The sequence below is a fragment of the Nyctereutes procyonoides genome, unplaced genomic scaffold, assembly GCF_905146905.1.
Source record: "Nyctereutes procyonoides isolate TBG_1078 unplaced genomic scaffold, NYPRO_anot_genome, whole genome shotgun sequence".
Lineage (NCBI taxonomy): Eukaryota > Metazoa > Chordata > Mammalia > Carnivora > Canidae > Nyctereutes > Nyctereutes procyonoides.
The window spans coordinates 14,853,320-14,875,297 of NW_026575034.1; the positions used below are offsets into that span (position 1 = coordinate 14,853,320).

At 48.0% G+C, this 21,978-nt stretch overlaps 1 protein-coding gene across 9 annotated transcripts in view; it reads right to left on the reverse strand.

Moving 5' to 3' along the window:
- Positions 1-21,978, reverse strand: part of TEAD1 (TEA domain transcription factor 1) — a 268,997-nt gene that overhangs the window by 53,270 nt on the left and 193,749 nt on the right. For 3 of the 9 annotated variants that reach the window (XM_055317567.1, XM_055317562.1, XM_055317570.1), the window contains 5 exons: positions 20,376-20,438; positions 5,546-5,680; positions 4,261-4,307; positions 3,461-3,522; positions 2,242-2,366 (listed from right to left, as the gene is read on the reverse strand). In XM_055317567.1, coding sequence (XP_055173542.1) covers positions 2,242-2,366; positions 3,461-3,522; positions 4,261-4,307; positions 5,546-5,680; positions 20,376-20,438 — 432 coding nt within the window. Of the gene's footprint in view, positions 1-2,241; positions 2,367-3,460; positions 3,523-4,260; positions 4,308-5,545; positions 5,681-6,497; positions 12,297-20,375; positions 20,439-20,529; positions 20,593-21,978 lie in introns of those variants that run through there. The other 6 variants (XM_055317566.1, XM_055317561.1, XM_055317568.1 and 3 more) reach the window with 4 other exon arrangements.

A 21,978-nucleotide genomic window follows, 5' to 3' on the forward strand; every position in this document is an offset into this window, starting at 1 on the left:
GGACTTGGACTCAATGAATCCAGTGATTCACAATCTATAGCCCAATAAACACGCCCAACGGAAAGAGGAACTGGGCATTCATGGCCCTGACAGGTCTGGAACCGGAGAGGATAGCTGCCAGAGGGGGGCTGCCATAGGCCTTTTAAATTAAAAAAAAAAAAAAAATCATGATAAAATATATTCTATCGTCTTTCAGCCAGGGAAACAACTACCATCTCGGTGCCTCGGAGCTCTGTTCTTTAAAAAACTGGTCCCAATCAAAGAGAGAGATCTGCTCCCACAGGAGATATATAGACTGGAGAGAGAGAACTTCGAAATCCAGGGTGGTTTACAGTGGTGGAAAGAGTAGAATGAAATAGATTTGGGCTCCCGATCCCTGTACTTATTTGCTAAACATCCTAAATTGCTGAATGCATCTGGACCTCAGTTTCTTCATCTGTAAAATGGGGAAGGGAAACAGTACTACAGAGACAGAATGAAATAATCAGCCGGGGCGTTCTCTGTAAGCAACGAAGTGTCCTACCAACACCAGTTATGCAAAGTGAAAAGCATTGCTGGGCTGAAACCCAGTCTTTGGCCAAAGAATCCCCTATGCTTTCCAAAAAGAACAAGAAACAAAGACTCAGGAGGGTAATCTTTTTGTTTACATGTCAGTGCCTCTCACGGAGAAGGATTTTATGCCATCACCATCACCCTTCTTATAAAACCGCTCAGCCACATGAGAAGAGCGATAACTCTTTTCAATAACTTGCCTCAATGGACCCAATGACCTATTACATCTCCTTCATTTTTTTCTCCTAATTTTGGAACAGGCTCTAATTTTCTAGAAACTCACAGAGTTCACAATTCAAAGACAGAAATGTCAGTGGTCCACACACAGTTTGCTCTGAGTCTTCACTCTGGGGGATAGCTTGTGGCATCTCCCCAGTCAGAGGCTTTCCACTGAGCTACAGTACCAAGAGCCCAGAGAAGTCCTGACTGTTCGGTAGGTCGGTATTCACAACAGATGGTGAACTCACCCTTGACAGTTTCTCCCGATGACAGAGCGACAGCAAGGCAGTGAACACACAGAGCCTGGCACCTCTGCGCTTCGGGAGCCCCTGAGATCAGGGCGGTGGGGTGAGACAGAGTGCAGGGAAGGGAGCTGGTGAGGATCCTGAGGACAAACTCCTGATTCCTGCATTTTTGCCTTGGACTCACCCACATACAGATGCAACGCTAAGATGAACAGCCAAGGAGTGAGAGTGAAGAAAGGGTCTGGGGCTGGTTGGGTGGGAAGGTGGGGTGCTCACACATGTATGGCAAGAGATGGGCCGGGCCGGGTAACAATGGCGTGATGGGCATTGGATGTGGCAGGGAAGACAAAAAAGAAGAAAAATGACAGAGTCCAGATGCCAATGTGACCAGTGCTGAGGTCATAATGCATCGCCTTCTGTATCAAACTGCTGAAATACCAGCTTGTTAGGGCTCCCTTAAGAAGAGAGCCACTCGCGGGGATCCCTGGGTGGCTCAGCAGCTTTAGCACCTGCTTTTGGCCCAGGGCCTGATCCTGGAGACCCGGGATCAAGTCCCACATCGGGCTCCCTGCCTAGAGCCTGCTTCTCCCTCTGCCTGCGTCTCTGCCTCTGTGTCTCATGAATAAATAAATAAAATCTTAAAAAGAAAAAAAAAAAAAGAGAGAGAGCCACTCGCTATGTTGAGAAAAGACAAGACTTGCAAAGGCAGCACCAAGCAACTGCTAAATGCTTAGACTTGAGTTTTTAAAGACATGAATTTGAATCTCTAATCTATCAGATATGAACTGTGTGACTTTAGAGTAATTCCTTAACCTGTCTCCTCATCTGTCCGACGGTACCGACACTTACAGGGTTTTTGCGGGTGTAAAACATGACCACATCTGTAAGGAGCTCTGCACGGTGCCAGCCACGTCAGGGTTTAGTAACTGTCACCTGCTGCTACAATTTCCTAAAAACAAGAGCCAATGAAAGTCTTTCCCCTTCAGGCTCCCACATTCTCTGGCGTTTGTGGTCCACAGCATTCATAAATATTCGGCTCTAAAATTCTACCAACTTGTCAACAGAAATACCTTTTTCTTTAAGTGAAAGTTTGATTATTCTTCCCCAGGCCCATTTTCGCCCAGGTTATTTGTCAGGCATGAGGGGGTGGGGGGGGGCAGGGAAGGCAGAGGAGTGAGAAGGTGAAGAGGAATGGGATTGCAGGTGCGCCTCGCAGCACACTCACCGAGTCTGGGTCTCGCTGCTGTTCGAGGAAGGCTGAGAACTCCACCAGGCGAAGTTTGGTTGTGCCAATGGAGCGGCCCTGCCAGGCGGGGACCGAGGGAGCTGGGGCTGATGCAGGCTCGAACCCTGAAAAGACCAAGCATCATCTTTAAAGCAGGTGCCTCCCCTTGGGGTCTGAGGCCAGCGCTGGGGCAGGGCTCTGCAAAAAGGATGCCCCCCTCCACCAGAGTCCAGGGGCAGAATGAAGTCAGGGGTGGTGGGATTCTGGCCAAGGACCCTCGAGGCACAATGCCATGTGGCTCCTCACAGGGACAACTCCTGCCCAGGTTAGGGGCTGGAGGACACTTCCTCCCGGGCAAGGGGACTGGCTGGGTGGGGTCAAGGCCGGCATGGCTGAAGGGCCTAAAGTGAATCCCACATGGATCCCCTGAAACGCTTCCTGCGTTTGCCCATCTCCTTCCTTAAGACTGTGGTCACCAGCACAGCAGAGCTCTCTCAGAAGGCTCGGTGGCCCTGGAACAGAGCGCAGCGTGTGAACGCATGTGCCCGTCTGGGACTCTTCCACTGAGTGGCTCCAATGCCCGGGGGTGGGGAGGGAGCAGGTGGGCCGGCCAGATCCCCATTTCCTAGTCGAGGCTTCTCTGGAAGCTCTTCATTAAGGAAAGGGTGTGAGGAACCGAAACCCACTTATGTAATGAAGCGTGAATAATACCCTATCGGCCCTCAAGATCTGAATTGTCCAATTCAGCCTGTTTATGATGAAGAAGGAACCACAGTAACTTCCCCTTCCAAGGGTGACCCAGGATCCCCGGTGAAAGTGATCGGGCTTCTTCCCTTTTTCTTTTTTTTCAGGTTTTTTTTTTTTAATTGAGATATAATTAGATATATCCAAACCTTTTTTTTTTTTCCTTTTTAAGTAAACTTTATGCCCCACGTGAGACTCGAATTCACACCCCCAAGATCAAGAGTGGCATGCTCTACGGACTGGGCCAGCCAGGTGCCCCTGGCTTCCCTTTTCTTTAAAAACCTCCTGGGAGGTGACTGGGGGGATTGAACATGTCTGTGACCCTTCTGAGCCCCAGGCTTAAGGAGGATAGGGGGGAGGAGGGGGTGCCCCAGCACTGCAGTTAAAGGGGATATGCCACTGTGGAACAAAGCGATGGGCCCAGCTGCCGGCTGCGCAGGACGTTCCTCCGAGTGGCTGGCCCTCGGACACTCACCTGGAATGGGGGCTGTGACCGCTGGCTGGATGGGGTAGGCCTGCTGCACAAAGGGCTTGACGCTGGGGAGGGAGGGGTGGAGTCAGAAATCGAGACTGTAGCAGTGGCTGCTCCCCGGGTCTGGCCTTGGCCTCCCAGGGCTAGGGGCCCAACCTGCACCCCACTCTCCAAAGGTTCCCTGCCTGCAGGTGGTCGCACAGCCCAGAAGAGCTCCGCCAGGACAGAGACAAGACGGTTGCTCTCTCTGATTGAGAGGGTCCAGCAAGGTGCTGGGGACCCAACCATCAAGCCTCACGCCCCTTCAAGTGGGACGAGCTGGAGAGACATCAGCCTGATTCCCAGAAGCTGTGACATCTATTGAAAGTCTCTTCTGGTCCCTGCGGTGGCCAAGGTCAGGGGTCACCATTCCCAGGCACAGTCTGGGACAGTCTTTGGGCTCTCCTTCTCTTGGCCCAACAGCTTAGGTTCTTTTGAAAGCAGGAGGGCAGGATTTCCTTTCTGCTTTTATCTCCAGACTACCCTCAGCTTCCAGTTTACGAGGCCTGCCTCCCTTGCCCTGAAAACACCAGCAGGATTGTCTACACTTCAGGTGGTGGAGAGTTGTTTACACCTCTCCTAGGCCTACGCGGTCTCTTTCTCGCTACTGGCCACAGAGGATAAAGGCAGATGACTTTGGGGAATCTCAGGTTAAATCTCTTTTCTCCTTCAAGCCCCAAGGCATTCTGGCCCCAGAGAAACACCACCCAGGCTCTGCTGTGACCAGACCCTTGTTGTCACTGCCAGCCCCTCCCCGGACTTACTCTTGTGAGGATCCTGGCTGCCCTGTTTGTATCATTCCTGGCCAGAACTGGAAGGCAAAATGCAAGAGGCATCAGGATTAGGAGTTCACATCTAAGCACCATTCAGGATGTCTACACGTTGCAAGCCCTGCTAAAGACGGTGGGCTCAGATCATCGATCAGCTCCAGAGTGACCCTCTCCAAATGCAGATGTGGTCACCGGTGTGCAACACGATAGCAACCTGCATCCCTGGCCTAGCAGCCCAGGGCTCCAGATAATGGCCCCGAGGGTAGGACGAGGCAGCAGCTCTTCTGTGTTCTCCTCACATCTTGTGAGCATATTACAGGGGCTCACACAGACTCCATCTGACTGCTCTAACCATGCACCTACCCATCCTTCTCCTCCTCCCTCCATTCTCAAATGCTCCCCATGTAATATTCTGCTTCCACAGCTCACAGCACCAAGGGCCCGGCCAGGAGAGGACAAAACTCTGAGTTAGAGGCCAGGAGCTCCAAGAAGCGATGCGGACGCGTCCTTTGCCGGGAGCTTCCCTGAGGCGTCTGGTGCGTCACCCCCTGCTGGAGAGGCAGCGAAGGGGGTCGGGAGGCCCTGGGTTTGAGTCCCGCCGGCACTATGCGTGGTGATCAAATCACCTCAACTCGCTTTGTTACTCAGTAAGATGGCAATATCAATTAGAGGCATCTAAAATGACTGCAAGGGCAGCCTGGGTGGCTCGGCGGTTTAGCGCCGCCTTCAGCCCGGGGTGTGGTCCTGGGGACCCGGGTCCCGCGTCAGGCTCCCTGCATGGAGCCTGCTTCTCCCTCTGCCTGTGTCTCTGCCTCTCTCTCTCTCTGTCTGTCATGAGTAAATAAATAAAATCTTAAAAATAAATAAATAAAATAAAATGACTGCAAAGATTAATGAGATTATAATGTTAAAACTTCTCAGCCCTCAGTAGGTATAAAAGAAAACAGTATTAGAATACTTTGTCCCTTTTGGGGTTAGTTCCCTGAAAGGGACCCTGAGGACACGTGAAAGGAGAGCAAGGGGCAGGAAAAAATAAATACATAAATAAAGCAGAAGCAGGTGGCGCCACAGAAGGGCACCAGCAAAGTGATACCTAGTTCCATGTCCGCAGGGCCCAAGGATCCTGGTCTCTTGCTTTCTCTTCCTTCTCTCCCAGCCCCTTCCCTCCCTACGCGCTTCCACCACTGTGCAGCCACATCATCGGCTGCCCACAGGTGCTCCTCCCCCGGCACGCCGGGCCGCCCCCGCGGGGCCACCACCCCTGGACGCCGTGACTTACCCCCGGCGCCCCTGGGAAGGCGGGGCGTGGAATCCCGGGCAGCCCCAGCTTGTTGTGAATGGCGGTGGCCGAGACGATCTGTGCGGACGACATGGCGGCCATGTGCTGCAGGGCCTTATCCTTGGCAGTCTGATCCTTGAAGGCGACAGGGACACACAGACTTACTACGTAACACACGGCTACCAGGCAGCTTCAACAGGCACAGCCACGAGCACATGGACTAAATACAGAGCCACAAAGGAGGCCGGAGAAGCAAACATGCACGGATAAATGAACACAGCCAGAAGGCTAAAACACATCAACCCACTGCAACTCTGAACCTCTACTGAGACGGCCCAGTGGCAAGGTTTTTTTTTTTTTTTTAAAAAAAAGGATGTTTTAATCCATTTTTCAACAGAATGGGAAGCTTCTGAGAAGAGCGGACAATGTTATTTATTTTTCCAGCTTCCAAAGGGAGATTTCTCCAATTACTTAACACACTCAGGGAAAGGGGGGCAAAAAAAGAAGGCCCTGCATTGAAGCATAGAGATGGGAAGAGGGAGAGGGGAGAGGGGTGGTTGTGGATCTGGGGTAGGACCAGCCACAGGGTATGGGCAGGACCCGTCTGTGTGCGCTGTCCCGGGGGCACAGTCCAGGAGCTGCTGGGGTCATGCGAGGCCCGCAGGCACCTGGTGGGGAGGCTCAGAAGCAGCAGGGCAGGTGGGGGGCCGTGACGGGGCCAAGCAGCATGCTGGCGGGGGCGCATGCTTTCTCAGGTACCCCCACCGTGGGTCTAAGGCTACACGGGTTCTCTCTATGGCCAAGGACACGGGGGATGCTACTGGGTAGGTGGCTTCTCCCTTTCCTACGTGGGTCTTTTCTAGAAAAGCCAAGGCTGGTAACACAAAGCTAGCCAAAAAGTCTGCCAAGCACAGCTAAAATACAGAATACTCAATTTGGTGAAGATACTTACCATGCTTGTTACCTGGATACAACAATAAACAATTTGTTAAAAGAATTGTGTAGAAAGGCAGGGATATTTTTCTTCTTCACTTAAAAAATATATATATGTTTACACACAAACACACAATATCAGGTACAGGGGAACACATAGGGCTATGGGTCTTTTTCACATTTTAGCAGGAATGTAGGACCCAGATAACGATCTAGAAAGGCAATCAGCAACCAGTCCACCCCTTTCAAAACCTACTCCCAACCCCTCTGAGCTGGTTCTGTGGCTTCCCCAGTGTAGACAGAGAATTGGTCAGACCCTTGGTACGTGTGCCTGATGGTACAGGCAGAGAGAACTTCATGCTTAATAGACATGTCACGGTTCCTGGGTGCTCACAGAAGGTCTATACAATCTATACCAGGCCCAGACTCCACCAGAACACGAACAAAATGGTGGCACCAAAATAAAGGGATGTTTACAGATTTACCCAAAGGTGAGGGACAAGCATGCTGAAGGGGCCAGAGGCTAGGCCAGAGGGAGAAATTAAAATTATAATGATAAAGCCAAACCTACAAAATAACTACTAGGGGCTTCTAAAAAAGATCAAACTAGGTTCTCTCAAGGTATAGACACCATTTGGCCCAGTAACTGCCAGGAACACCATGTGGATTTTCTTTCTAATTAATTAATTAATAATTAATTAATTTTTTTCCACGTGGACTTTAAAAAACCTTACATTACCCCTTGGAAAAGAGCCTAACACTTGCATAAAATTTTGAATTTTATACATTTCTCGGGCCCTCAACTGGAAAAGAAAGAGAAAGAACCTCATGTAACAGCTTTTTGGGGTTGTACATGGTCACTGGATCGTCTTGAAGGGCATGTGCTGCAGGTGAATGACACTGTGAGGGGCCAGTTAGCCTGCAGGATTCCCGGTCCCCAAAAGAATGGCTCCGGGACTAGCATGGTGCTTTGCTGCCCCTGCTCAGATGGCATTCTTTGAGTTGAGCCTCCACTTGCTAATCTGCTGCATGTTCTACCTAAGGCTAGCTCCCTCTGTAATTTTTTTTTTTTTTTTTAAAAGAGCCGAATCATTTCGGATACTGAGATGCCCAAAAAAGACTTATCTTGATGTCAGGGGAATCAACTGACTAGGTGTGCAAATGCCCTCAAGCCAAACTGAGCCTGACACACACACGTCTCAGCACCAGTCAATCCATTCCTAGCTGGTCCCGTGGCCCCACCTGCCACCTGCCCCATCATCCCCACAGAGGGTGACTTAGGCATATGAACAGAAAATGTTCCAGTCCTACTACGTCCAGTCCTACTACGTCCTTCTCTGTCAGGAGTGTCTTGACATCAATACAAGTGCCCTGGTGTGGTGTCTTTTTGGATCCGTCATCTGGTACGCCAGCCCCCAAGCCACCTAACCCCTAATGAGAGGTTATAAATGTCCTTGAGGTGACTTCTGAGCTCAAGTAATGTCACAAGTATAACCACAGGCGCCTTCCACCACAAGGAACAATCCTGACCACTTGTCCAGGGGCCAGCCAAGGGAGCCGGGACAGTGGCAGCCCAGACTCCTTGCTGGTCTGGCTGATGTAAAATTGAGGAGTAAGAGCCGCGGGCCTGGCTGTATTCCAAAAGTCCATCAGTGGCCCCTGTGTTCATGAGACACTAATGACAAGGGTGACTCGGCTCACCCAAACACAGTGTGTGTCTGTGAACACCCGGTGGAGGGAACTCAAGAATTGGAAGTCCAGGTGCGAATGGAAAGGAGTCGCCCACATCTCCATAGCCTGCTTTTATTCTACCAGAGGTGCTGGAGATGTTCCCCTTTGCTAGTCTGACTGAAAAGTTCTTGGGACACCTGGGTGGCTCAGTGGTTGAGCATCTGCCTTCAGCTCAGGTTGAGATCCCGGGGTCCCAGGATCGAGTCCCACGTCAGGCTGCCTGCAGGGAGCCTGCTTCTCCCTGTGCCTGTGTCTCTGCCTCTCTCTCTGTGTCTCTCATAAATAAATAAATAAATAAAAATCTTTGGAAAAGAACAAACAAAAAACAAGGAAATCAGTCAATGAGGAAAGGAGAAATGTCACCAGCTTTGCTGTTTAGGTCACACAGCATCAGGACAGGGCCATTTTCTTTTGCTAAATAAAGTAAGGTTTGACTCTTACTACCCTGCCATCCAGGAGGTTCCAAGGTTTGACTCCAGCCATCCAGGAGGTTCCCAAATGAAACAAATGCTCAAAGGCCAGAGAGCAAATCAATCTTTCCCACCTCACCAACTCGCTCCATCCCAGTAAAGGGGAGTCTGGAGATGTCGCTCCAAACCTGACTCTGCCTGACATTAATGGATTGCATTACCTTGAGCTCGTCACCTAACCCTCTTAATTTTCTTCATCACTGAAATGAAGACTCATACTTTATGCTCCAAAGCCCTTCTGGCTCTGTCACTATAAGCACGAGTTCCATTTATAATCAAATTCATCTTAAAACATAAAGCCAGAGAGTACTGGTGAAATGATAGCAAGATGTCAAAATTTGGGCAGCTCTTGGCTGCCTATCCTAACAGAGAGAAAGCCAAGCGTGGAGAGGAAATTTTATCTCAAGTAGAGGTTCTTTCTGCACTTGACCTAGCTATTTGAGAATAGGCAATTTTCTGCAAATGGACTGAAATGTCTATACCCGTGATTTCCTACCTTTTGAAGTGGAGACACTCTACCTTCTCATTTAATAACATCTCCTCCTTTATCTAAAATATATATTTAAAAATTAAAAGGATAAAAAATTTTTTTGTCTAAAAAAACAAAAGCAGCCCTGCAGATAATAAGCACTGCCAGTGATATCTCAAAATCGGAACCAAGAGCCTGGCTGTAGACCCAATTAATCTGAAATGGGAGTACGGAAGGATGCCAAGCTGAGAGATTTCAATGGAAGGGCCTCTAAATTGTCATTTTTCAGCCTAGAGATACATGCCTGGCTTTGAAGAAATTATAACTCTTAAGTGTCAGACCTGAGTAAATTGCTTCTCTGTGTCACTCTGGTCTAATATGCTGGACTTTTAGACATTCCACTCCACCCTTACCACTCACCCCAGAAAAAAGGAGGAAGTGGAAGGATTGTTAATCTACCCGAACGACTATGCTAAGGCAAATTCAAGAGTATCAGCAACATTTGTATACCAGAGTAATTTTATTCTCAGATGTTCTCACATCAACATTTCTGAAATGCGGGTGAGATTCACAAAGGTTGAGCACGCTGTTTTATCTTGAAAACTTGTTAAGTCAATACCGAGTTACCCCTGTGATGTCTTAGATTATGGGACATTCTCTCGGTGAGTGTCTCTACAAGAGCATGCATGAACAAGAACACTGTGTCCTAGCAAAAAGCCTGGACAGCTTCACAAGGATCCTCATTACTGGTTTGAAGTCCCTCCATCCCTAAGATTACAAAAGAATGAGGCCACAAAAAGCCAAATAAGTTTGGGGATGGAGAAAGAAAAGGCAAATCTCCCTTTACCAACAGAACCCTAACTCAAGCCCCTGACCTGAAATGTGGAAATAACTTATGCAGCAGTGGGGTGGGGGGTAGGGGGGTTGCTAAAACACATGGCCCGTCTGACCGAGGAATGATGGCAGATGAAACACTGCACCTAGGGATGCAGACCTCAGTACCCAGTTGACTTTCGTCCCTGACCCATTTCTGGCATGCTACGCTGTCAACAGCCTCACCACTGCAGCCAGCGGTGGTGAGGCAGGCTGGGTCACGCATAAGCTCCTCAGCCTGAAGCCTTTCAAACTGTTATTGTCACTTAGTAAACAGGCTTTCATATTCCATGACGCAGAGCAAGGCTGCGGCTATATCTCTGGGCCCCGCAGACTGCCTCCCTGTTACGGTTTAAATGTGCATGATGTTTGCCAAGTACCTACATGTAATATACGTGACAGGAAGGCAGCGGTATCACAAATGTGCTCTTCAAACTCCAGGACATCTTATGCCTCAGCCTCCAGACAGTGTGTGAGTCTTAGTCTCACTTCCCTCTTCTTCCTCGGCTTTTGATTATTTTGAGGAATCAATGAGCTCATAATTTTCCGCCACTAACCATCAACAAGTTTTAAAGATGACAAAGGTTCATGAGCTTGCGTGTACAATGTCATAGCTGTCAGATATGGAATTTTAATGAACAGCATGCTCCAGACCGTTGGTTCAGGGGCCATCGGTTTAAAAGGTAAAGCCTCTAAATCTATTTTATTCATAGGGAAGTCCACCAATACATCGGGGAAAATATGTAACGTTGAAAAAACACCCTGGATTCAAAAACTCTGGACAGCTCTTAAAATGTTTTCCCCAAATATACTTTTCCTCGCAGTACAAAAAATATAATACAAGAGAGGAAAGATAGCAATTTGCTTGCAAAATCACTTTTTCAGAAGAAGACAAAAACACAGAATACTCTTCTAAAAAGTCATTCTGCAGATGTTTCTCAGTCTTGCACTGTGTGGATTCACATGACCTCTGCAATTATTAGCGCTAGCCCCCAAGTAGATAAACATCACAAAACTCTATGATGGTTTGGGAGAAAAAGATGGAGGGCACTTGAATTTCTCTAGCCATGATCTCTAATTTGCTTATTAGTAGAGAAAGCAGGAGTAAATACAAAAGGGGGCTATTTCGGTCGGGCAGCGGCATTAGCGGAGGAGGGAAGGCACATTCATACTTCTCCTGACTTGCCGTGTAATGAGTAGCAATTAATTCATCCTATTGTATTTCCGAATGCCAAAGACTCCATTCACATCAAAGAAAAAATTTTCAAGGCTTTTACCATTGTTCATTTTTAAATGTACTTAGTTATATTTAGTATTTTATAATTGTCGATAGTGTTTCTTTTAATTCTGATGTGGGGCTTCGCATCATAAAAGATTGTAGATGAGGATCCAGGTGATCTGTAGGTATGACTCCACCAGGAAGCCTGGCATTTAGGTCAGCTGCAGCTAGGTCTGGGTGCTGGGGAAGAGGCACCCTCTGACCATGGCCCCCTTTCCCTTGGGAGGCGACAGCAAGAGACAAGAAGTCAACCTCCTCTGAGAAGCCAGAGGAACCCATGCTGGCAGCAGACTCAAGTTTGGCTCCAGACAGAGTATCAGCTCCCACCACTTATCTGCTCTGTTGAATTCAAACACTCGTGAAGAGGGGGCTCAGCTGAGGGAGACAATGCGGGAGCATCTTGAGTCAGGGAAATGAGCTCTCATCCTTGACCGGCATTCTTTGGGGAGGCAGCATGACCTCATGCAGGGAGTTTGGGCTTTGGTGCAGCTAGTCCTGGGATCGAATTCAGACTTGTGACCTTGGGAGAGTCCCCTGCCCATTCTAAGCTTCTGCCTCCTGATTTATAAAATGAGGACATGAACACCTACCTTCAGGACTGCTTTGGGAACTGCATTAAGTATTCCACAACACGGTGCCCGCAGCCTGGCTATTCAGTGAACTTGCAGTCTGATATGGGGCTCAGGTGACCCGAAAGGCTTAGGAGCCCTGGTCTTGATGACATAACCTTTTGGCACTATGATACTCTAGGGCACAGTCTACACTGGAGGCCCATTAACAATGGGAATTCTCTAGAAAGGCATAAAAATGGAGAACGAGGCGGTTTCTATTGCCCTTAAAAAGACCACCCAGGAGCAGCCCAGGTGGCTCAGCGGTTTAGCACCACTTTCAGCCCAGGGCCTGATCCTGGAGACCTGGGATCGAGTCCCACATCAGGCTCCCTGCATGGAGCCTGCTTCTCCCTCTGCTTGTGTCTCAGCCTCTCTCTCTCTCTCTCTCTCTCTCTCTCTCCCTGTGTCTCTCATAAATAAATATTTCTTTTTTTTAAAAAAAAAAGACCACCCAGGTATGGGTTGGTTCACACAGAAAGGTAAATGCACTCAGGCCTCCAGTTTACACTGTGAGTTCCGCATCACCACACCGTGGATGAGAGGTTCTAATTCCACCACGTCCAAGCACAGGAAATTACTGGTCTCCAATCTCAGCTTTAACTCTGTTACATTAAAAACAAGGTAGTGAAACTATCGCTGGGGAGAGAGGGCGCGTGTCACGAATGCCAAAGGAACCCTGTGAAGATCGGGAGATGACAGGAGAGGCGGTGTACCATTTCCCGAATGCCACACGGGCCAGGCCAAGTGTCCCAGTGCTGGCGCTGAAATCCAGGAGGTGGTCATTTCAGGCTTCCTAGGCCTGTGGAGCCCCGACGGCCAATGCCTGAAGGAGCAGGGGGATGCAGAGGGGCACAGGGAGCACCAGTGGGTGAAGTGCAGCAAGCCTCTCTGTGGACAGGCCCATTCCTGGCTGGAACCAGGGGTGATACAACCAGGATGGAGCAGTGTGGACGGCAGCAAGGCCCCAGCGAAGTTCCTGAACTCTTTGGGAGAATTAAATCCACAACTTGAACTTTAAGCTCTCTGCTTATTGGAAGGAATGGCAGATTGGAAAGAATGGCTTGTTCAGAAATCAAATCACAAAAGGCCAGCAGGGCGAGAATGAAGAAAACGGCCCCAGGGAGCACATGTAGCTCGTAAATTAGTCACCAACGACTGGACACAATCGGACAATCTCAGGCCTTTTTCTGCTCTACTGGCATGACGCAATGTCAGCAAGTACAGGCTTTTCTTCAGTGCGAGTCCCGGGCTTGACACGAACACGTCTACTGCCTAAGATGTATTCCTGCCGAGGTCAGGGCAGGATGAAGACCTCCTGTCCTCGGAGTACCGCCTGGAGTTGTGCACTCCCCAAAACACGCTCCGGACCACAAGGGGTCCAGTCCATCTTCTCAAGAGGAAGATGATGATGATGGTCCACGGGTGGCAGAAGTCTACAGGATGCCCTTCCGCTGCCGTGAGGACAGGGAGGCCTCTGGGCAGGACTGGACAGCTTCACAGGGGGACTGAACATATAGACCTAGAGACTCAGGGTAGATACTCTGAGTGGCGTGGAAAGGCTGCTTCATGTGTGGGCGATACTCTTGCATTCGTTCTACGTGCTGGGATAATAAATCCCTGGAGCTTAAAAAAAAATCAGTTGAGGGCCTCTTGGTCACTTAATGGTGAGTGAGATAATTCAGAGGACAGAGTAATTTCTCGAGTTGCAGCCCCGTGTTCAGACCATGCCACATGCTGCCTTCTCGGACAGGCCGCCGCGTCTCAGGGCTCAGTAGGAGATCGCAGGCAGGGGCTGACTGAGGGCCACGGAGCAGACACACACTGAACCTGCTCTGGGTGACGCCACTGCAGATGCAGCTGGTGACAGGAGGTCCAAGGGAGGAAAGCCCACATCCTTGGAATTCCTCACAGAGCCAGAGGTCACTTGCACACTGTACCTGCCTGGCTCCATCCTCTACCTGGCTACCTGAACCAGGCTTTCAAAGCCATGGATCACCCACAACCGACCTCGGGCCTGAAGAGCAGCGGGTCACAAAGGATTCTGCTGGGGCAGGGACCACAACAGGGCATGCCCGTCACCCGAGAAATGATTCCCTCAAAGCTAAGTCTATTGCAGACCAGCAGTTAGCACTCTGATTTGTCTCTTAAGGCACTTTAGTGAAGAAGACTGAAACAAAACAACTGAAGGGTGTGTGTTTAATGTCCCAAATTCTGGCACTCTGGCCACAAATGCCTTGCATTTCCTTGTCCATCTGAGCAGGCTCTTGAATCTCAACTGTGCTCTGCTGACCCCTTGACCCCCAGTTCTCCCTAGTGTCCCAGTTTCTCTGCTCCTGGTTCTTCATCTCCTTACATCACTCCTCAACCACTTCAACTGTTCCCTTCAATCTGCTTGCCCCCTGACATCCCTCCCTTATGTCATAGTCCATGTCCAAGGTCATCGCAAATGATGACATTCTCTTGAGAGTACCTTGGCTTAGGCTGCTATACACTGTAGAGAAAAAGTCTCATGTTGGTGGCACTGGCTTTAGCACACATTCAGAGTAAATGATGGACAAAAACCTGGACGCTGGACTCATTTTAGGACAAGGATAAAGGAGAAAATAGTTTTTGCTGGATTTATTTTCCTAGGGAAATAAGTGGCAAGGAAAGATACTGTCGATGGGAGTAGGAAGAAGAGGGACATCAGTGAGACAGGCTGGGGAAGGAGGTTGGGGAGAGGAAATTAGAAAAAGAAAGAATAATGTTTTGCCTCTTTTTAAAAAATCTTCCACTGGAAAAATAAAATAAAAGAAAATACGTCATAACGAAAACAATCATCCCTGGCTGGGATAAGCATAAACATTTTATAGTAATTCTCTGCACTTTTTAAAACTTTGTTATATTTAAAATTTAGCAACCCAAATTCATAGTTAACATTTTGATGCATGCCGTCAGCGAATTGCCATTACTACTTTACGAGGACCCAACCTTCCAAAACCTAGTTCAAGGCTACTATTGAAAAGTTTTGGTGTGTGCTTTTCAGACTGGGTAAGGACAGAAGTTTTAAACATAATTTGTTCTTTAAAAACACCAAGGAAGGAAGAGTACACGGCTGTCAGGAGTGGACTGGAGTGGGAGCCAGGTGTGGAGGGCAGGGAGGGCTGACCTGAGCCACAGACCTGGGCCCCAGGGGTGTGCAGCTGCCCCGGTCCCGGTGCTCACCTCCATCACTCAGACTATGGCAACCCCTGAATTAGGCTCCCTGTGTCCAGCTCTGCCTCCCTCCTGGCCATCCCCCTGAAAACAGGGAGAGCTTTCTGAAGCTTAAATATGAGCACTCCCTACTTGCACCCTATGGCCCAGAAGTGACCCTCACTCTCCCACAGATGATCCAGGACGTTCGCACTGGGCTCTTGCAGTCTCATTCCCATCCTGTGCTTCCAAGTAACGGTGTTCCTTATGATTCCCCGAGCACCCCCATGTCTCGGGGGGAGCAGTCTGCCTTCCTCAGTGCCCAGTTCTAATGGCACCCCCCAACCCCCCAATGGCAAGGCTTTCCTTAACTCTCCCACATGCAGAAATGCCCACTCTATTCATTCTACTGCAGAGGCCCCCTAGCTGTGGGACAATCTACTGGAAATCTAGTATTTCCCCAAACGTGGCCAAAAACAACAGAAAAGTTGAGTGGTCCTCAAGAACAGAGACTCTGCTTATTTGACTCTCTAGGTCCAACATCTACTCGAGGGTATAGAACACACTAGATTCTCAACTGAAAAGTTTGCTGGACCGAATTAATTTCTGTGTTTTATAAAGTTCAAACCTTTGTGGAAACCGTAAGCTTCCACTAAAACAAATTCTGTTATAAAAGTTAAAATTAGGGGCATCTGGGTGGCTCCGTCGGTTAAGCGTCTGGCTTTGGCTCAGGTCATGATCTCAGGGACCTGGGAATGAGCCGTGTCGGGCTCCCTGCTCAGCTTTCTCAAATAAATAAGTAAAATCTTTTTTTAAAAAGTTAAAATTGGGCAGCCCCGGTGGCTCAGCGGTTAAGCACCGCCTTCAGCCCAGGACGTGATCCTGGAGACCCGGGATCGAGTCCCACATCGGGCTCCCTGCGTGGAGCCTTCTTCTCCCTCTGCCTGTGTCTCTGCCTGTCTCTCATGAATAAATAAATAAAATCTTTAAAAAAATAAAAATAAAAATAAAATAAAAATAAAAAAGTTTAAATTGGGCAGCACCAGTGGCTCAGCGGTTTTAGCGCCGCCTTCAGCCCAGGACGTGATCCTGGAGACCCGGGATCGAGTCCCATGTCGGGCTCCCTGCATGGAGCCTGCTCCTCCTCTGCCTGTGTCTCTGCCTCTCTCTCTCTCTCTCATGAATAAATAAATAAAATCTTTTTAAAAAGAGTTAAAATTAAGTCCACACATTTCGTGGTGATCTGGCTCACAAACAAGTACTTTGAGAACCACTTCTGCAATTAGCAGAAGCATAAAGCTGATCTTTGGAACTTATTTTAACTTATTCAAGAGCCTGAATTTCATAGGTAGGTTGACTCATTTTCAACTATGACATGGAAATGACCACTCTCTTCATGAGTCTGTCTACCTGAGAGGAATATGGAAAGTAGACTGCATGCAGAACATAAGCCGTCCCGTAAAGGCTGCAAGGGCAGCTGAGAGGGAAGTCACCTCCTTTTTCCTTTGCCTAAAGCAGGGTGGTTTGCAAACCTTATTCAGTGAACAGCCAAAGAGGCCACTGAGAAGGATAAAAGAGCTTGGGCTTGAATTAAAACAGCATTTAGTCATTTAGGGGTGTCGGGTGGCGCAGTCGGTGAGGTGTCTGTCTCTTGGTTTTGGCTCAGGTCCTCATCTTGGGGTTGTGAGATCAAGCCCTGTGTCAGGCTCTGCGTTCAGCTTGGAGTCAGCTTCAGATTCTCTCTCCCTCTGCCCCTCCCACTCATGCTCTTTCCCTCTTATAAATCAATCTTTAAAAAGAAAAAAAGTGGGGACGCCTGGGTGGCTCAGTGGCTGAGCATCTGCCTTCGGCCCAGGGTGTGATCCTGGACACCCAGGATCAAGTCCCACATTGGGCTCCCTGCAGGGAGCCTGGTTCTCTCTCTGCCAGTGTCTCTGCCTCTCTCTCTCTCTCTCTCTGTCTCTCATGAATAAATAAATAAAATCTTAAAAAAAAAAAAAGAAAAAAAAGCATTTACTCATTTATATATTAAAGGTTTCAGCTAAGATTTCAATCTGAAACATGAGTTTGTGGCTTAAAAAAGGCTGGAAAGCAACCAGCCTCAAAAATTCTACTCCAGGGAAGGAGGAGGAAGGATTATAGGCAACACATGGAAGCCGCACCTGGCAGCAGCCCCAGGTATGAGCACACCACTTATTCAAACTCCCAGGAGGACAGAGAGAGGAAGCTTGGCTTCATGCTTCAAAGGAGGGCTACAGGTCTTTGTCCACCTCAGAGAATAAAAACCTTGACTTCTAAGCCAGTGGGGAAAAGCCCAGCAGCAGGCTGAGGCAGACAGATAGGCAGACCGAGCGCCTTAAATGGCCAGTCCACAGCCACCTTCTCTCCAGGAGGCCTTGCTACATCTTCTCAAGCAGAGCACAACCTCTCTGTTAAGTCTGGGTATTTCCTGCCACCCTCACCGCCCGCCCAGAAGCTCTCCTCGTCTCCAGGGATGATTTCCACCTTCCATAGACTTTACCTCATTAGCTAGTGTGGGGGACCAAGATGATGTGGCCCTCGCCCTGACCCCACAACGATCTCAGCGAGGAGGTTCATCCTTGCCTCCTGCAAACGTGCTGCTAGACTCGAGAGCTGACTGACAGGGTAAACGGGTGAGATCCACCTCTCCTCTGAGACCACTTCCCGGTGATGGCTGGTCAGGAAGGTTAAGGAAGCCCTCTCTAACATCAAATGCCCACGGGAGGTGAAGGCGGCAACATCTCTGCAGGCAGGCGACAGCCAGTCTCTTTCTCCTCGACTGTCCTAACGTCCTCTGAGGTGCAACATGGCAGCTCTGTGGCTGGGACCTCATCGCCCTGAGCTGCACACCTAACTCCAAGGGATGTGAGGAGGGACACATGGTGTGCCAACACAAGGCCTTCTGCTTGAAAACATTCTCCTACCTCCGCTGGATGCAAACCCGCCGGAGAGGCCCGTGGATTAGGATTCAGAAAGATCTGAGTTCAAATCTTGACAAGTGATATGTGCTGGGCCTGGTGGCTTTGGGCATGTCACTTAAATGCCTGGAGCCCTGGTTTCCTCAATGTTATTCCTCAAAATCTGAATAATGGGACTTACTTCATAGTGAGCTCAACCGAGAGAACATACAAGAGGCTCTGCAGCTCGCTCCCTCCTATCTCTGCATTCCCAAGCAGCAGCACCCTCACCAGGCGGATCGTCCCTGGGATTCCCTCCACGTTTGCTCTTGGCTCTTTCTGCTAACACTTATCCCACAGTGCCCTATATTTCACATTCCCATTTCCACGGCCAGCTTTGTGAATAGGGGGTTGACTGTTAACTGCCCACCGTGATGAACACCATGCCCGGAGCACTCAATTGGTATTAGCTGATGGGAAGGACAAAGGCCTCCCTTCTTCCAAGAATAATGTGGTTGGGAGGAAGGAAAGTAACTGCAAGAAGATGGAGGTGGTTCTTGGAGCTGAAACGCTGAGCTGGTTGCTACCCTACTGCCTCTGTTTCCGCCTCCTCCTTGTGTCTGCCCCAAAGGAATGGGCCAGCGCTGAAAGGAGGGGGAATGTCATCTTTTCTTCTTTTGTAAGAACAAACACAAATACAACTGTGTGTCTGTGTGTACACGCGTGTATAAAGTAATGGTAAACTGTTTCCACTGAGGAAGAGTCTTAAAATCCCCAAATGAGAATTTCCTGCATCCCTACTGGACAGGAGGGCTTTCTTTATTCACCACGCACAGTGCTTTTGGACCCAGGCCGTGTGCCCTGGTGAGTCGGTGGGAACCACACGGACGGTAGAGAAATAGAGCAATTCATAACATCGCAGGTGGAAACACAAAATTGAGGTCTGTAAACTTCTTTGTACATCATTAATTCGTTAGCGCAGAGAAACCAGAAACAGAGTCAGAACTTGAGCGAACACTGGGGTAGTTACATCCACATAGAGAGGACGGCACTTTGGTTAAAAAGCAGAGTCTATGAAGTTATCTTAATCTTTCTACTGCTCAGCCAGTGCAGCTAAAAGCCAGCCACCATCAGCCACACGTGCGAGCGAGCCAGCATGCTGCCCACTGCAGAGGGCCACCAAATGCTCCTTCCTGGTCACTAGTCCTGCTCCACAGCCAGCCTTGTTTGCATTAAAAAAAAAAAAGTTGGAGGACTTTGGGAAGGATCCCAGTGTTCACCATTCAGTGCTGTGAAATCATACTTTGTTCTTTAGGTTTAGTACAAGAACAAATTTCATTAATGTATGGGGGGAAAAATAAGAACGGAACAAAAAAAGCAGGCATGTGGGAAAGGCAACAATATAATGCATTTTTATTATAAAGTAAAGCTCTTCTGTACAAACCAGAATCCCTCTGCATTTCTCAAATAGAGAGCATTAAGAAAAAAAAGGGTCGTATACATCTTATTGCAAATTTTGGAAGGGGAGAAAACAGGGAGGACTTGCACTTAAAACACGTCAATGCCTCCGTTTTTGCTGGGAAATGTATTTTCAGAGACTGGAAAAGGAGACACATGTAATAAAAAAAAACAAAGTAAGCTCAAGTATAAATGGAATTACAAACATGGATTTGATTAAGAGCTTTCCCATCTCTAAGATCTTTTCATTTTAAGGCCTCACCTCAAATTTCTTTTTTAGTAACAGAGCCGTACACTTAAAAAAAATATCGAGCAACTTGGAAGAAATCTGGCAGAAAATACTCTCCGTGTTGAAAGAACACGTGAACAATTACATGGAAAAGACATATGTTCCACAAGTATTCTTTAAAATACACAAAAAGTGCAAAATAACTTCTAAATATTCTTTTGAAGGAATTTCATGATAACTGCTCTAGAAGTGACTCTTATTTTATTTGACTTACGTATTCATTTTATGATTTCTACACTAAACTTTGTGTCTCTGGACTTTTTTTCTTTTTCTTTTTTCTTTTTTTTTTTGTCTCTCCTAGCCCAGGGCTGTTTGGTGGACATTTGAAGGTTAAAAAAAAAAATCAGTTTTCTGTGCTGAAGTTATCAAGACCAGCTCTCTGCTGCATTTGCATTGTTATTAGGGACACACACTCACTCACACACGCGCGCACACACACACACACTCTGAGCTTAATGTGAGGCTAGTACAGAAAGAGAGATTAGACACAAAGAAATGTAAACAGCTCTCACATGCGAGGAAACTAGGTTACGAGAATCCCAGCACCAGGCATTCACCAGTCACCATGGAAAACAGGAAGTGAGATGCGTAGCAACCACAAGCCAAAAAGCAGGAAAGCGCATACCTTTAGCTTGGAATGAAAATCACGAGATTTCCTTCTGGCAAGAACCTGAATGTGACTAGACACCTGCAGGGTAGGGGAAAAGGGAGGAAAACAAAGGAAAAGCCTGTAACCATGGAGATGAAAAGCCCCCTACAACTGGGCAAGCCAGACGTACCTTAATGGCGGCTTGAATTTCTCGAACTTTCTTTCTTGCTAAGACCTGTATATGACTAGACACCTACATTGTTCGGGTTTATGAGGGGAAACAAAACAAAACAAAACAAAACAAAACAAAAAAAAGGAAATCAAATATAAAATCGCTACTCCTTGGGAGGGTTTTGGGGTGGGGTGGGGGGGTGGGGGGGAGGTTATTTGCATCTCAACAAAGCTCTGCAGTTAGGAATACACAGTCCCAGCCAGACACCAAGCCCCCAGCGCTGCTCGAAGCTTTTCAGACTGGGTCATCACTGCAGTGACTTGATTCAGGATGAAAGTGAGGCTGCTCTTCGTTTTCTCACCAGGGAGAAATCATGGGCACGGGATCGAGACGGGGAGAGTGGAGCTGTTTTCTTTTGAAATTTTAAAAGGTGGGGCTAGAGGTAAACGAAAATATTTATAGCTTCTCAGTATCAGGAGGGAAAACCCCTTCTTCTCAATTTAGAAGAGACTATCCATAAATTAGCACATTCTGCAGAATCAAAAAGCTGAAGCTGTCGGTTATATTCTGATCTCATTAAGAGCTCTGGATTCTGTAGCAAATGTTAAAATAATACTGACATGTAAATTAGATCTCAAAGAGAAATGGAAAGACCCAGTTAGCAGAGCATTTTTTTTTTTGCCCTTATAAATATCTTTAATCCTTCCACTCTTTTGGATATTGACTGGGTGCCAAGTGGATTTGCATATTATTACAAAGCGAAAAGTGTGAATACAGCCAGCCAGCCATCCTGTTAAAAATCTGGGTTGAAAACCACACGATTTGCTGAACAACAAATTCACATTGGAGAGGTATCACCAACTGCTGCCTAAAAACATCCCCAGGATGCCGGGGTGTGGAAACCAAGCCAAGCCCAGCTTCTGAAACACAATGATTCCACTGGGTAAACAAATTTGCATCTCTTTCAGTGGGACTTGGTTAAATTTAGAAGAGCCCCCCCCCAGTGAAGGGGTTGGGCACATGACCAGAGCTCACAGACCAGTGGGACAGCTCAGGTCCAGTGCTTTCAATTATGTGGGGCAGGAGATCGGTCTGTTTCAAAAATTTAGAACCTTCTAATTTAAAAGTTCAGCAACTCTGAGGCAGTTACTTCATTTCAAATACTTTCCTGACGATAAAAGCAGGATTTATTTATGGTACTAAAAGATCCTTTTATCTTTGAGTTTCGATGATTAATTTTTTTTTCAATTTGCTTTAAATAATAATTTAAAAAATAAGATATGGAGAAGCAGGAACTCCCTCATCCTCTTCGTCCCTCCTTCTGGCTCCTGCTTTTACTTGTTTTCATCCAAAATTTTGTTCTTGCGTGAATCTCTGACTTGCAGAGGGCCAGTGTCCACTGTTGGGGGAACATCCACTGAACAATGCCCTGCCTCTGCGCGCTGGCAGGAGGCCACGGCCCTCCGT